This window comes from Armigeres subalbatus, chromosome 2, assembly GCF_024139115.2.
Source record: "Armigeres subalbatus isolate Guangzhou_Male chromosome 2, GZ_Asu_2, whole genome shotgun sequence".
Lineage (NCBI taxonomy): Eukaryota > Metazoa > Arthropoda > Insecta > Diptera > Culicidae > Armigeres > Armigeres subalbatus.
In genome coordinates, this window is record NC_085140.1 from 263,838,520 (window position 1) to 263,856,100 (window position 17,581).

The window sequence follows — 17,581 nt, forward strand, 5'->3', positions numbered from 1 at the left end:
CTAAAAGTTATACATTTAAAACAATTTACAAAAACATATCAGTCTTTACGTAGTCTACTGTGCTGAAAAGAACTGGTTGGAATTTCATGTTTCTATATTATTTTTGTTTTCTATATTTTTATATTTTTATTACATCATATTTTTATGTTTTTTTGTTTTCATATTATAAAATATTATAAAATAAATCCACATGTTCATACTTTTATAAATTCATTTTATTAGATTTTTGTACCTTCATATTTTCATAATTTAACATTTCCATAGCCCACTATCAAACTTCACCAGGAAGGAAAGCTTCACAACCTGTCATGAAACCTTTAAGCAGCCGATGTCCCTGCTATCCGATACTCATAATATTTTAAATAATTTTTAAATTTTTTACATAATTTCCAGTACGACCCGACTTAACTTCTACAAATATATCATCTTCTATATAATAAAAATGAAATGGGCTGTGTTCGTATCCGCATAACTTGAAAACGGTTGGATGGATTTCATTCATTTATTCAGCAAATATGTTTGTTATCGTTTCCGACGGGTTTATATAATATTTCCTCATGCAAAAATTGCAAGAAAAAATTGATTCAATCGTGAAAAACTAAAAATTAGTTAACAATGCGCATTTTCGCCTACTATGCAGGACAACGGTTGCCGGGTCAACTACACGTAAAAAAATAACCTTATATGTTTTGGCAAAAAACAATTCGAAAATACTTATACTCTTCATTATGCCACCTAATGAATGATCCCATATCAAAAAGCTAATAACATTCATAAGTTAATGAAAAGTATAAGTTTCGAAATGTATGTGACTAATGCGATGTATAAGTTTTTTCTTATACATATCATTAAGCGCCTGCTTCGGCAAAAAAGTATTAGAAATCTTAATAATATATAACATTTTTTTTTTTTACGTGTGGTATTTGATATAATTTCTTATTATATTGTAATTCATTTCACTACATATTTATATACAACTACCATAACAAAAACATGGAAAGAACGTGATGCGTATGGTACGGTACGTTCACGCATTGTTCAACTCTTGTAGATTCGTAATATTAAGGTATCATGTTGAAGTGACTATTTGAACACGATACATCTCGAAGAATTATCTCTGCGGCACCATACAGTGGGAATGGCCGCTTTGACGTTTATGTCATACCACTATTGGTATATGCTGTAAGCTTCATATTGACCAGAAAAAATATTTAGCGTCATTTAACTTAATGATTTTTCAGGATGCTTTCTTTGCACTGGCTGCGTTTGTGTTCGATTAGATTTGATTAGATTAGAAGCATCTGAAAACGTGTGTGGACCGTCTGTCTTCGCATTTATTAGATCATGTCTCCTCCTCAGAGTATGGCGTAAAGGGACGTTTTTCAATTGCCTTCATCTTTTCTTCTCTATTGACATTCACGAGATAAGCTTTAATTCAGAGTTGCATTTATAACTAGTGCATGACCTTAAGCCCTTTGTTGCACTATTTAACTCCCAATAGCTCAATTGATACCAACCAGTAGTGAAAAACACGATTTTATTTATTTTATTATTTTATTCAATTTTAGTATTTACTCACGCTTCAATTTCTTTCTTATCGGCCGAATCTAGCTTCTCCTCTGCAGATAGCAAATCTTTTCCTTTCGTTTCCGGCACAGCGAAGAAAATAACGAAAATACTTATGAAGCATATCGTAGCGTGAAACCACATCGTTCCATATAGATGTATTCGGTCGATCATAACTGGGAATAACTGCAACACATTGAATGCATCAATAAGTATCATAAACAATTGAGTGAATGTTATTACCTTCAGGACAACAAATGCGCTCGACGAAATTATTAAAATAGCTAATGTGCTGCCTACGTTGCGGATCTAATGAATAATGAAGCAAAGGCTTGTTAATTAAATCTAACCATTTAGACATTTTTCAAGATTATGTACTCACTTTATGTGGCAGCACCTCTGCCAAAATAACATACGGTAGCGGTAGGATCCCAAACGATGAGAACAGAATGGTGAACGACAGACTTAAAATTGGTAGAGAGCCAAGTGAGCTCAAATCTTGGCCGCTGTGTTGCAGGAAGGAGAAAAGACCCATGCAAAATAATCCAACTGTGGCTCCTATCGTGGAAACCACCAGAAGAATCTTACGGCCAAGATTGTCCACTAGGGTAAAGGATACAATCGTTCCGATCAGCTGAATCAGTGCCACGATGATTGAGGATACATTTGGGGACAGGTCTGAACCGGATTCTTTGAAAATGTTTGCCGCATAAGTGATAATGGCCAGTGCTCCACACAATTGATTTAATCCCATTAGGAAGAGTCCAATCCCCAATCCTTTGCGGGCTTGCTTTGTACCTGTTGAAAAAAGAAAGGTTAGAATGAGGCGGATTAAAAATGTTTAGCAATGATTTATTCTTACAAAAATCCCGCCAGTTTAACTTGTGTTCCTCAAGAGATTCTTTTAACACTAAAGATGTTTTTTTCAGCTGCTCGAATTCCTTTCTGAAGTCATCATTCTTCTGAAAGTGTCCCTTGATCCCTCGATAAAACATTAAGGATTGTTCGGCTTTTTCGGTTCGATTTTGTTCCAACAAGCAAAAGGGAGTTTCCGGTAGGCAGGAGGTGCATGCAAGAAATATGACTGGCGCCATTAGCATGACAACAGGTACGGCGAAATACGACAAACAGTTTCCGAGAACAAATCCCAAAAGGATCCCGGCGTTGAGTGATATGACCAGCAGCGAGCCCAACATTCCACGCAGTTTAAAGTGAGCGATGTCGGCGATGTACAGTGGGATTACCCGCAGCATTCCTCCTCCTCCGCTTCCGGCCAGGACGCGACCCAGGTAGAGGAAGTACACATTTGGGCCATAGAGGACGCACAGCCAGAAGGCCTGTGAATAGAAAAGTGATTGTTTTTATTATTCCGGAACAACCCTTTTGTCTTTCTCGGCCACTGAGTGTGGATAGAGGCTATAGCATAATACCAAAAATGAGCTTTTGATAGAAGGACCAAAAACCTTTATTGCTGTATGCCAATGTTATGTGTTTGCATGTGTATATATAAGTTATCGAACACCCATCGAACCACGATAATCCTTCCACCGAGCTACTACGCAATAAGCTGCAAATTATACAACAACAACAACAACAAATAGCCCTTGCACTGGGCACCGTCAATGCATTGCCGTCAGCCGCCGATACCAACAGCAACATCAACAACAACACATGTGCACCTTAACCGACGTTAACCCGACACCATCGTTTCCCATATCAGCAGTCCAGAAGTAGGATGCCCAATCAGCAGGAATCACGACGTTGACGACAGCTAGGGCAATAAATTATTAATCAGCAGAAATAGGGTACTCGTAAGTTCCAATGTACAATAAATTTCATTCTGTTCGTAATCGTTGGTCCGTGAAGTTCTGTTTTCGAACTCCTTTAATAGTTTAATTTTTAAAAGCCTTTTGGCTAGATAGATAATATAACTGGCGCAGTCGGTAGGATAAGCGCTTCGGTTTTGCTCCGTGTGTTGTGTGTTCCAGCCGAAAGTGAAACAAAGTGAAATTGTGGCATCTAGGACACCATCGACGGATTATCGACGGATCGAGGATACACCCCACGGAGACTACCAAGCGTCTAGGAACTACACAGGATTCAACTGGACAGAATCAGCCGAGGGAACATCGGCAAATTAAACGTAAGTCAATTTTATTTTATATAAGTGAAAGTGTATGTTACTGAGGTCTAAGATGGCCAAAAATCAAAACTTAGAACATCAGGTAGAGGAACTCCAGCATCGACTGGAGCAACAAAGAATTCAAATAGAAAGGTTATTAAACATTCCGGCTGGACCTAGTACCAGTCCGCAGCAAGCTACAACCTTCGACATAACACGCATCCCTGATATCATAAAGTTGATACCGGGATATGACGGTGATGCCAAAGGATTGCCTGCTTGGATTAATTCCGTGCAGCAAAAGTTAGATTTCGCTAAAGCGCGCGTCCCCGCAGACGACAGAGATGCCGCAATAAATATTTGGTCCTCAGTAATCAGGGATAAGATTACAGGAAAAGCAAGTGAAATTTTGATAAATAATCAAACAAAATGTGATTGGGATCACATTAAATCCCAACTTATTGATCGGTTTGGTGATAAACGTGATCTTGCAACCATAATTAGTAAGATCCCGTATGTGAAACAAGGAAGCTCAAGTGTTGAACAATTTTATGAGCAATGTTCTGAGATCCTTTCGGACCTCAATGCTAAAATTAATTTGGATCCGAACCTCCAACCATGCGCGAAAGCAATTGTGGCTTCCTACGAAGCAATGATTATGAACGCGTACATAGACGGGTTACATGAACCCATTTCCTCTTTGACTCGAACTAGCCGACCTAACAGTTTGTTGTCAGCATACCAACATGCGCTGGAGCAATCTAACGCAGCCGAAAGAAAGCGAGAAAAACTTAAACATTTAGCTAAAGTCAATGAGCCTAGAATTCAAAACCCTCCACTAAAACAGTCCTATTACCCTAACAACCATCGACCATTCAATAATCCAAATCCTTACCAAAATAGACCATCCGGTCCTCCCAATAATAATTTCAAACCAGCACCTCCTATCAATAACAACTTCTCACGCCCACCTTTCCAAGATAATCGTTTTAATCCCAATAGCAACCGAAATCCCCAACAAGGCTCACCACTTGCCATCAAACAAGAAGCATCCTCTGGTTCGAATGTGAGAAGATTCCACCAAATTAATGTTCATAATGAATACGCGGAACCTTCCGATGTCGTCGAGGAAAATGTTGTAGAGGAAGGCGATAACGGAGAAGAAAACCTAAATTTTCATCAGGAGATAGAACAACAGGAAATGGATTGAGTTTTCTGCCATATTTAGAAGTAAAGTTAGGCTCATATGCTCCACTCAGATTTTTAATTGACACAGGAGCAAACCAAAACTATATTTCCCCACAAGTCGTTCCCGCAGAATTGATACAGTTTGGTGCAAAGCACTTAGTCAAGAACATTAATGGTTCTTGCAAGATTAATCAATTCACTATTTTAAACCCCTTCATGCAATACAACGTTGACGTCCCTTGTCAAAAATTTAACTTATTTAAATTCCATACATTTTTTGACGGTTTGATTGGTTATCAAACACTCCACAAACTTGGATGTATCATCGATACAAATTCAATAGTCTCATTATAAATGGCAAAACGATTCCCTAATGAAAAATACCCGACACCGTGGAATTAAATTTTCATGATTCCATCCATACCATTAAGGAAATCGAGTCATCCATTTGCTCTGGAGACTTTTACTTGGAAAATGATATGCAAATTTCTTCCAATGTGTACATCCCTTCAGGACTTTACAGCGTTCGTAATAATAAAGCTAGCCTTCTTTTTGTTAGTACTCAACAAGCTCCTATTATTGAGACTATTAATTACGAACAACTCATCATGGATATTAACAATTTTGAGGAAGTAAAGTTCCCTTCGAACCCCCACAATACTGTTTATACACGAGACATTGTAAGTGAAGTTCGTTCTGATCATCTCAATACTGAAGAACGATCTAAACTTTTCCAATTACTCCGAAGCTACCCCGCAGCTTTCTACAGGGACGGAGATGATCTTTCCTTTACTAATGTTGTTAAACATCGTATTAATACCAGCGATGAATTGCCAATTTACACTAAAAGCTACAGATACCCGTTTGTTCATAAAGAGGAAGTCCAAACACAAATTTCCAAATTGCTAGCCCAAGGTATAATCAGACCCAGTACCTCCCCGTGGGCGTCGCCCATATGGATTGTACCTAAAAAATTAGATGCCTCAGGCAAGCGAAAGTGGCGCCTCGTAGTTGATTACCGAAAACTGAACAGCAAAACTGTAGACGATAAATACCCTCTACCTAATATCACCGAGATATTAGACAAGCTGGGTAAATGCCAGTATTTCAGTACGTTGGATTTGGCCTCCGGCTTCCATCAAATCGAGGTGGATTCGAGAGACGTACAGAAAACAGCTTTCCAAGTAGATCATGGCCTATACGAATATTTACGTATGCCATTCGGTCTTAAAAACGCGCCGGCTACTTTCCAACGCGTTATGGACCATGTTCTCCGAAAATTCATAGGCAAATGTTGTCTCATTTATATGGACGATATCATTGTTTATTCTACTTCTCTACAGGAACACTTAGAAAACTTGGGAAAAATATTACGAGCATTAGAAGAAGTGAACCTAAAATTACAGTTAGACAAATGTGAATTCCTTAAAAAGGAAGTTGCTTTCTTAGGTCACATTGTCACTGCCGAGGGTGTAAAACCAAACCCCGACAAGATAGTAGCCATTCGAAACTGGCCCCTTCCGAAAACTCAGAAGGAACTCAAAGGATTTCTTGGAATCCTAGGGTACTATCGTAGATTTATTCTAGACTTTGCTAAAATCACTAAGCCATTAACGGCTCAGTTACGCAAAGGCGAAGTAGTGGAACATACTCCATTATTCGTAAAAACGTTTGAAAATAGTAAGGACTTGCTTACACAAAGTGATGTCCTCCAGTATCCAGACATGGATAAACCATTTATCTTAACCACAGATGCGAGTAATTTTGCTCTTGGTGCAGTCTTATCACAAGGCCAAGTGGGAAAAGATAGACCCGTTGCCTTTGCCTCTAGAACGCTAACCAAAACGGAGGAAAATTACTCAGCCATAGAGAAAGAACTTTTAGCCATTGTATGGGCTACACAGTACTTCCGACTCTATCTGTTTGGAAGAAAATTCACCCTTTACACTGATCATCAGCCCCTTACCTACGCCTTAAACTTAAAAACGCCAAACACCAGATTGGTAAAATGGAGGCTGAAACTTCTAGAATACGACTTCGAGATAAAGCATCGCCCAGGGAAACAGAACGTAGTAGCTGATGCCTTATCCAGGATACCTAATGAAACGTCCCATGAAATCAATGTCAACGAAGAGGAACAATCAACGGATGATAGTTCTGTTCACTCCGCTGATACTGACGACTTGGACTTTGTTAAATGTACTGAGAAACCCATAAACGTGTTTCACAACCAAATAATTTTGAAAGTTGGCGCGGAAGACTCCGAAGTTTATGAGGAAATCTTTCCAAAAATGTACAGAAGAACTATAACAAAATTAACTTTGGTATAGCAACATTATTCCGAATATTTCGAGATTACATGCGTCCTGGTAAACTCAATTGTATCCTCTGTCCAGAAAACGTCATACCATCGATACAAACGGTATATAAAAACCACTTCAGTCGTTGTAAAACCTTCAAAGTATTAATCTCTCAGAAAATATTGATCGACCTCACCACTGATCTCGATCAAAATCAAGTAATAGAGGAAACTCATGAGACTGCTCACAGAGGAATCCTTGAAAACAAAGAACAAATTTTTAGAAGGTGGTATTTTCCAAATATGAAAAGGAAAATCCGTACATACGTCATCTTATGCCCTACTTGTAATAAGATGAAGTACGAAAGGAAACCTTACAAAATCAAACATGGAGAAACCCCGATCCCTCACAAACCTTTAGATATCATCCATGTTGATATATTTATCTCTCAACCTTACATGTTTCTGTCTGTTGTTGACAAATTAACCAGATTCGGTGTCCTTTTACCGATCAAATCAAGATCTATCCCAGACATAAGAAAATCTATTTTGAAATATTTTTCCTTATTCGGTACTCCTAAGTTGATGGTGTCAGACAATGAACCTTCATTAAAGTCTATTGAAGTGAGAGGATTACTGGACAATTTGAACGTACAACAATACTTTACCCCCTGCAATCGTAGCGAAACAAATGGGATTGTCGAGCGATATCATTCGACAATTGCAGAAATATTTCGTTGCAATAAACATAAGTTCCCAAACATCTCACCAAAAGAAATGTTCCTCATTTCAAACACACTTTACAATAACACCATTCACTCGGCAACCGGAATGAAACCACGAGAGGTATTTTATGGCATTAAAGATGGCCAAGAACGACCCCTAGACCTGCCCCTATTACTCGAAGCCCGTGATAAAATTTATGATGAAGTAATGTTGAAGATTTCAGAGACGCAGAAAAAACAAAATTTACAAAGGAACTCTTCACGTGAAAACGCACCAATATTAGAACCTGGTCAAGTAGTGTTTAACGAAAGACAAGGAGTCAAATCTAAAAGATTGGAGAAATTTAACTCTACAATAGTAGATCAGGATAACCAAATGACTTATCGCGACCGGTTAAATCGGAAACTCCATAAAACAAGGTTGAAAAGAATCAGGAAATGATGAAATGTATTAATTCTTAACTGATCAATCCATATTACGATATTAATCTTTTCTTTCTCCACCCTAGGAATGGACAGCTTGCGAAAAGCATGAAAACCCTATGAACCCCTGGAGGATTATACATTAACATTCCAATACATGAATTCAAATACCATACTCATGATTTCAAAATTTTAGGACACTCTTGCACGAAGTACAGCGCTCACACAGAAGCCTAAAGGAATATGATACCCCTGCAACAAAGCATTCCAACTCCTGCAAGCCACGCTTGGAGAGTAAGTAAAATATTCCCTGCCTACGAATCATTCCCTTCCGTTATCCTAGATCCTCACCTAAATCCTATATGTCTGTCCCGAACTAGCTCTCGATGACAGAGCAATACCTCTTTATTATTGTGAATCCCCACTGAATCGATGTTATCCAACGTAAATATTATACAGATACCATTACGAACTATGTAACACTACCTATTACAATCTATTCTCAGATAAATCTTCCCTTGTCTTATAAGAATAAATAAAAAATACATAATATTTGCAGTTAAATCGATAGGAAACGTCAGGTTAATTATTATCGTAGATATGGTAGTCAAAGAATTCGAAAACTGAAACAGATAATCAACAGAACACGTAGCGAATTGATTTAGATCAGACTAGAAACTAGCATAAAACCCTAAACTATGAAATTCCACTTTTAGGCACCCTTCCTGATACTCATCACACTTCCCTTATTGATTGAACCATCCAAACTTTCCCTGAGAAACCTCAACGAAGACCCCATTTTATTTTTAAAATATGGAAATTGTAAAATTCAAACTGGAAATTTAAAAATTGTACACCCCATTAATCTAACAACGATACAAGAATCTATCGATTACTTGACTTCATCCTTTTATACAAGAGTAGATAGCAGAAACCCTTTAGGAGGCATAGTCAAACACAAAATAAAAGCATTGTACAACAATTTTCTTCAAATAAAACCATCAGAACATCATAGAGCAAAAAGATGGGATTCGTTGGGAACTGGTTGGAAATGGCTGGCCGGATCACCAGATGCACAAGATCTTCATATCATCAATTCTACAATGAATGAATTAATAACCCAGAATAATCAGCAAGTTAATATAAATAACCGCATCAATGCAAGAATTTCGGAGCTGACCAGCAGCATTAACAAAATTATCAACAGCATGAAAGCGAACGAGCTAGCAAATGAGATCTCGGCTATCATTACAATAATAAATATTGATATCATCAACAAACTCCTAGAAGACATACAAGACGCCATCATCCTATCAAAAACAGCTACAATCGCCAACAGAGTACTTTCTATTCAAGAGATTTCGTTCATAAAATCGCTTCTACAAAATCAAGGAGTGAACATAGATGTTCCAGATGAGGCCCTACAACATGTCACCCCTAAGTTCGCCGCAACTCAACACACCCTCCTATACATCCTTCACGTGCCACAGTTAGATAACGTAACATCTTCTGTGATTCGAATTCACCCAATAGTACACAAGAACCAAATTATTTATGATTATCCGGAATATGTCGTGAAAAGTGAAAATTCTCTATATACCACAAGTGAACCCTTTGAATTCGTTCAAAAGGCGAAATACCTAAAGGAAATGCACGATACTTGTATCTATCCCCTAGTATTTGGGAAACAATCGATATGCAATTCCACGTTTTATAATAGGACATCTCAATTACTTGTAACGGAGAATACACTTTTGGTCCAGAATGCAGAAAAAGACCCTCTTAGTAGTAACTGTGGACCAGACGATCGTACATTATAAGGAAATTTTCTAATATCATTTGGAAACTGCTCTATCACGTTCAACAACCATTCATTTCGGAACAACGAAATCATTCAGGAGGCTACTGTAATCTATGGAGCATTACACAACATAAAAACTAGCTGGAATTACCATCAACATTTGGATATATTCACACTCAGCAACGAAACTCTCGAGACCCGAGACAAGCTACAACACGTTTATTTGGAGCAATATAGCTTGAAATTAAAATTTTGGACTTTAACCGGAGCACTTTCCAGCATCTACATCATCATCTCAATCATAATTTTCATTATAGCCAAGACCAGATGTCGAGTTCAACTCAAAGGACCGAGACGATCCTCACTTGGGGAGGGAGAAGTTATCGAACACCCATCGAACCACGATAATCCTTCCACCGAGCTACTACGCAATAAGCTGCAAATTATACAACAACAACAACAACAAATAGCCCTTGCACTGGGCACCGTCAATGCATTGCCGTCAGCCGCCGATACCAACAGCAACATCAACAACAACACATGTGCACCTTAACCGACGTTAACCCGACACCATCGTTTCCCATATCAGCAGTCCAGAAGTAGGATGCCCAATCAGCAGGAATCACGACGTTGACGACAGCTAGGGCAATAAATTATTAATCAGCAGAAATAGGGTACTCGTAAGTTCCAATGTACAATAAATTTCATTCTGTTCGTAATCGTTGGTCCGTGAAGTTCTGTTTTCGAACTCCTTTAATAGTTTAATTTTTTAAAAAGCCTTTTGGCTAGATAGATAATATAACTTATATATTATGTATTTTTCTCTAATGCACAAGAAAGACACCATCACTGTTAGGAAGATTAACCTTAGAATTGGTGCGTTGGTTTGTGATTGTCATAAGTACACTCAAGATATCTTTCAGGTAGAAAATAAATTTTATACCATCAAAAGCTGTGATTCACAAACAATATTAAATAAATGAATGAATGGTTTTAAATCATGGACAAGGAACCAACAACCGCACCAGCTTATCCAAAATTCCTAGCTCTTCCATTAGTTGCCCTGTGAGCAGAGATTCCCTTGATCGAGCATTAGTGGCCAAGTGAGTATAGTTAGAGAATTACATGAAGCGTACAGAGAGAAGTGTAAAATGAGGGAAGGACAAAGACGTGGGTAGTGAGAAGAGAAAAAATTGAAAGTGAGAAGTAACAAATGACAAGTGAGAAGTAAAAAGTGAAAAGTTAGAAGTAAGAGGTGCAAAGTAAGCAGTGAGAAGTGGATAGTGACAAACTAGCATGAAAAAATGAGAAATGTGAAATAAGAAATGAAGGGTAAGAATTAAGAATTGAAAAACGAGAAGTAAGAAGTGAGTAGTGAAAAGTGAGAAGTGAAAAGATTGAAGTGAGAAATGATATGTGACAAATGAGAAACGAGAAACGAGAAGGGGGAAGTGAGAAATGAGAAATGAGAATTAATAAATAAGAAATAAGAAAGAAGTGAGAAATGATAAGTAAGATGTGAGAATTGAGAATCCCTGTTCCTTCCCTAACTTTTCCTTTCAATCTACATACCTTCTTTCTACTTCTTTCATCCTTATTTTTTTACTTTTTTCCGTTTTCTTCTTTTTTCCTTCTCCCCTCTATCTTCTATGTACTTTCTTGCTTCTCCATTATTTCTTCTGCCTTCATCCTTCTTCTTTTTCCCTTTTCCTTTTCCTTCTTTCTTATTTTTTATTCTCTTACTTTTTCATTGTTCCCATTTTTTATTCATTCTACCTTCTTTCTTCTTCCTTTCTCCTTTGAGCCGGAAAACGTATGTCCTGTGCATGTGCTCCTGGGTTCTTCGCCATACCGCCATCGTTGTCAACCGCTTTGCCATGTTCTTCATAGTGCTGCAGCCATCTCTGGACCACCTCACACTCGTTCATAAGAAGGTTCCCGTTTATATCATTACAAATGTCGGGCTGTGGAACGTGGCCCTTACGTGGACGGTTTAACTTCTCATAGAACTTTCTTTACGCAAAAAAGCGTTCCTGAATGCGTGAACCAGCAAAAATACACCGTGATTTAACTCATGGATTCGGGAACACCAGTCACGTTTTCCAGAACGTTCCAGAAAACGTGACTGTATTCCCGAATCCGTGACTGTTGTTCCCGAAAAAAAAACACCGTGAACTCGTTAGTTCACGAATTCAGGAACACTTTTTTTTGCATGTTGCATTATTGGCGTAGTCTCTTCACAATCTGGCGCTTTATCCTTCAAAAGTACTACAGTGTTGTCCCGATTTTGCCACTCCCTGATTTTATAACCGATCTCGTCACAAAAAAAAAATTAGTCGTTCTTTTTATTGTTGTAAATAATACCGCAATCAACAACGATTTTCGTGAAATAACTTCTGAGGACTTCTGTAAGTATTTTTAAGAAGAAATAACAAAACCGTTCACGCATTTTGCCTTTCCAAGGCATAAACTGATTCATATTTGTAAAATGAATTAAAAAACCGAAAATGAAAAAATATAATATATAAGCCAAGTCTAAGAATATTCTAAACTAAACGAAGAAGCAACCGATACGGTTATCTATTGCCAAAAAAGATTTAGGGGTTGAGGGAATCATCCCAAACCATGAAAATCAGACGATTATGATGAATGCAAAGGAGGTTTTGTTCTAAACAATACCTCATTGGTTGTTTTATCGGATACTGCAGATCAATGTAAAATTTCTAAATCAGATGAATCATCTTCTTGTTTTCAAGAACCTATTTGGTATGTACACGTCAAAAGGGAACATTCCTCCAACGCTTGCGAAATTCTGTTCCATTATTTTTGCACGCCTACTAAAGCTTCTTACTTTATACCTTCTTTTTATTTTATTTTTTTTTTGAAGGTTTACTGGCGGGACTCTGAATAGAGTAGAAACCTCTGCACCAGGCCTTTGATGATACCGTTGCATAATTCCGTTCAAAGCAGATTGCCAGCCGTACACGGAACATGTCGTCCAAGAAGACGCTGTTGCAACTGAATCAGAGGGAATTACGTTCATAGATAGTCAGAGAGGTCTCATGCTAACTAACATCGTAATCGTTTAAAGTCATTTTTGTCATTTTCTTGTCAGAGTCACATTATTAAACCAGTTTTTATGCTATTTAGATGTCTATTGTCATTGTACGCGTTCAAAATCAACCGAAGCAGTTTATCCGACTCACATGGAACATGCTGCCCAATGCTTCATCGTAGAAACTGAGACGGAAGTTTTTCTTTTATCAAATATAAGAAAGTGTTCAATTCCCGATTTATAAAAAATGACAAGCTAATAACTTTTGAAGCAGTTTTCCAGCCGTACAAGGATCATGTCGTCCATTAAGACACTGTTGAACTGGCTCAAAAGACATTATATTTACAACTTTAATAGATATTCTCTCCAATTATCTCATTCCTAATTATATAGATTGATTTGTACGATGTCATTTTTGTCTTTATGGTCAGAAGGTATGAAGTATGGGTTCCTCGAATTACTTTGTTTACCTAAGTTATTGGTTCTTAATGGTTTTTGTTCTGTGTCAATACTATCAAACACAATGTTAGTTATGTCTTGTAAAAAGTGGAAACTGTTCGTGCATTTGGTCTATTTTATTGTTATTCTTTTGTCAAGGTAGTCTAAGATTATTATTATGTTTTAAGAAGTAGCTTAATCGTTTCTAAACTGTCAATATCTATAATGTACTAATGATCAGCTATGAGTCAGCTATAGGATTCACTTTTCGGTGGCAAAGTAAAGCTTCATCACGCCTATTCCCTACTATTAGTAAAAATTATCGAGAATGAAGCCGTCATAAGATTGTTCATATACCATCATTATAATGTGTGGTATTTTTTATTATGGCTCTTCGAAGTGAGACATAACAAAATAAGACTGGTACCACGTTCCTAGTTTAAAAAAAACTTCTACTCAGCGAATCCAGTAGTCATTTCCTACGAATGTCTTGAATACATTGTGTATCAATAAATGCCTAGCTAGCTAAATATAAGCGTGGCTACGTCTCATCGTCACAGGGAACGCATTAGAAAAGTATTGCCGAAAAGAAGAGAACTCACATCATTATCACTGATGTAAAAGGCCTCTGCCAGACTGCACTACCATTCAAGGCTCCATAACACGATGTCCGTTGGATCACATGCAAATGCCGTAAATTAGTGCGTCAATGCCAGATATGTAACGCGGCACCAAACAAAAATAGTCAACATGTGATACCACCACGACAGGATATGTCTTTGGTTGCCATCTCAGTGCTAATGGCGTAAGCCGACCCACCGCGGCAAGGTAACATATCCGAGGGGAAGGGGCTTCTTACTTTATACCTTCTTATGGATATATTGCCCTATGAACGAATGTTTTATAAAATTGCCGAAATATGTAAAATATATTTGGAATGTTTCCTCTTATAATACACTTTCGTCAAGGACCTACTAACTTATGTAACTCATGAATGATTTCAGTATGCAGTATGCTTATTTTTCTATACATTACAATTCAGTGATTGTATTTAACTAGATGCTCAAATAGAATTATGTTGCATTTGTCAAAATATATCAATCAAAAAATTAACATCAACAATGATTAAACAACAGCACAATAGTGCTGTAGTACTTGTACTCACGACTCGTTTCACTAACCACATGAGGAATTACGATCAGCTGCACTCCGCGCTTTTTACCGAATCGATCGGCAAGCAGCCCAAATGTTGGTGCCCCAATCATTCCTCCGATGCACAAAAGGGATCCAATCCAGGAGGCTTGTTCTATGCTCACCGAGCCGGACGTCAGATGTGTTTCGTTGGATTGCAAATACGGTAGAAACGGCGAAACCCAACCGATGGCTGCCCCATGGCTGATTGTGATGATGTTAACTGCCAAAGACAAACCAAACGTGAGCTACCCATTCTGAAAGCTCTTCGCTAGCCAGATTAAAGCCACAAAACTGACCGGCAATGGCGCCCAAAAACTGATTAAGAAACGATTTGAATGGGAAATTTTCCCCAACTATCGACCGGAATAATCTCATTTCGCGTCAGTCGTTTCGAAAATAGTGCACTTCGAGTAGAACAAGCAGAATGCACCTGCTGCGCCGGATAGTTTCAACCTCTCATTGGAAATGAGATTTTCCCGGGGGCTTAGGGCTTCCTTCGTCATGACGGACGGAGCACGTTCCAGGAACGATTGTTTCTATAATGCTTTTACGGCGCGCACGATGGACACTAAACGACGTTGGCGGCGCGATGATGTGTGATATGCAAACACCAACCGGGTGACTGCTGCTGCTGTCCGTCTGTCTGTCATGAGAGCAAATCTCCGCCAACTGATCCTTATCAGCTCGCGATGAACTGGTGCAATCCGCATTGACGTTGGTAATGGCGTCGCAAAAGGCAGATTTTACTAAGAATGCATGAAAGAGACGAACTGCTCCATTTGTGGTGGGAATATGATACTAAAGCTGATTGGAATTATAAAGCATGAGTGATATGGATCTGTTACAGTTTTCCAATTTTGGATCATAATATTTGATTTTCTGATTCGTGTTTGAGTGATAAATTGGCCTTTTTCACTCTTGGCAAAGGTAGTAAAGCATAGTGAGGATATGCTGTATTTCGAAAAAAAAAATCGTGTCAGGTGATTCGAAACGGCTGTCCAATCATCAGATTTTTTGATTCCGTTTCGATTCGTTCAATTCCAAAAAATCAAGCAACTAATATTGGTTATTACAGCATTTAGTTAGTTGATCAATTGATGAGCACGATCAGCAGGGATAAATAATAGGTATTTCGCTAGGATGTATTCCGTTATTATTATTATTTATTCAGACTAAGGACGAAGTGGGCTGTGCGGTACCTATATAAGAGTCTTCTCCATTCAGCTCGGTCCATGGCTACACGTTGCCAACCACGCAGTCTACGGAGGGTCCGAAGGTCATCTTCCACCTGATCGATCCACCTTGCCTGCTGCGCACCTCGCCTTCTTGTGCCCGTCGGACCCCTTCCACTGCAGTCGTCTGATTTTCGCGGTGTGAACGATGGATGGTTCTCCCAGCAGCTCATGTGGTTCATTCGCGTCTTCCACGTACCTTCCGCCATATGCACCACACCATAGATGGTACGCAGCACTTTCCTTTCGAAAACTCCAAGTGCGCGTTGGTCCTCCACGAGCATCGTCCTGGTCTCGTGTCCATAGAGGACTACCGGTCTAATGAGCGTTTTGTAGATTGTCAGTTTGGTACGGCGGCGAACTCTATTCGACGGACTTATTGAAAATTGCACCTCTCGTGTTAATCCATGCTCTTCGTATTACGCCTTCCAAAGCGATGTTGAATAGCAGACACGAAAGACCATCACCTTGCCGTAACCCTCTGCGCGTTTCGAAGGGACTCGAAAATGCCACTGAAACACGAACTACGCACATCACCCGATCCATCGTCACTTTGATCAACCGTGTCAGTTTATCCGGAAATCCGCTGCCATAGCTGGTCCCGATCGATTGTATCATATGCGGCTTTCAAGTCGATGAATAGATGATGTGTGGGCACGTTGTATTCGCGGCATTTCTGCAGTACTTGGCGAATGGCGAACACCTGGTCTGTGGTGGAGCGTTCACGCATACAACCCGTCTGGTACTGCCCCACGAACTCCCTTGCAATTGGTGACAGTTGACAGCATAAAATTTGGGAGAGTACCATGTAGGCGGCGTTCAGCAATGTGATTGCGCGGTAGTTGTTACAATCCAGCTTATCGCCCTTTTTGTAGATGGGACGCAAGACACCTTCCATCCACTCATGCGGCAAAACTTCCTCCTCATAAATCTTGGTAACGACCCAGTGTAGCGCTCTAGCTAGTGCCTCACCACCGTGTTTAAATAGCTCTCCTGGGCTCCCCAGGGGCTTTGTTGTTTTTCAGCTGGTCAATCTCCTCCTGGATTTTCAAGAGATTTGGAGCCGGTAAAATTATGTCCTGTGTGCGTTCTCCAAGGTCCATCACCATACCGCCATCTTCGTCTGCCACATCGGCATTCAGGTGTTTTTGTAGTGCTGCTGCCACCTTTGGATCACCTCACGTTCGTTCGTAGGAAGGTTCCCGTTTCTGTCCTTACGCATATCATGCTGTGGCACGTGACCCTAACGTCAACGGTTCAACTTCTCATAGAACTTTCGTGTGCTATTAGCGCGATACAGTTGCTCCGTCTCTTCACGGTCTCGATCTTCCTGCTGGCGCTTTTTCCTCCGGAAAATCGAGTTTTGTCTATTCCGCGCCTGTTTATATCGTGCCTCGTTCGCCCTTGTGCGGTGTTGCAACAATCTCGCCCTTGCTGTTTTGTTTTCTTCAACTAACTCGCCGTCATACCAGTCGTTTCTCTAATCCGGGGGCATCGTGCCAAGTGCAGCGGTTGCGGTGCTTCCAATGGCGGATCGA

At 39.2% G+C, this 17,581-nt stretch overlaps 2 protein-coding genes across 2 annotated transcripts; one reads left to right on the top strand and one right to left on the bottom strand.

The window, feature by feature from the left end:
* Positions 1–1,535: 1,535 nt before the first annotated feature.
* LOC134212174 (facilitated trehalose transporter Tret1-like) lies at positions 1,536–15,420 on the bottom strand. Its single transcript, XM_062689793.1, has 6 exons — positions 15,108–15,420; positions 14,799–15,031; positions 2,429–2,903; positions 1,949–2,364; positions 1,810–1,875; positions 1,536–1,752 (listed from the first exon to the last, which is right to left on the bottom strand). The coding sequence occupies exons 1-6, from the start codon at positions 15,184–15,186 to the stop codon at positions 1,576–1,578; spliced, it is 1,446 nt and encodes a 481-aa protein (XP_062545777.1). The 5' UTR covers positions 15,187–15,420; the 3' UTR covers positions 1,536–1,575.
* Positions 3,557–10,880, top strand: LOC134212172 (uncharacterized). Its single transcript, XM_062689792.1, has 3 exons — positions 3,557–3,709; positions 8,520–8,617; positions 9,040–10,880. Exons 2-3 carry the CDS (start codon positions 8,567–8,569, stop codon positions 10,141–10,143), a joined length of 1,155 nt encoding a protein of 384 aa, XP_062545776.1. The 5' UTR covers positions 3,557–3,709; positions 8,520–8,566; the 3' UTR covers positions 10,144–10,880.
* Positions 15,421–17,581: the final 2,161 nt, after the last annotated feature.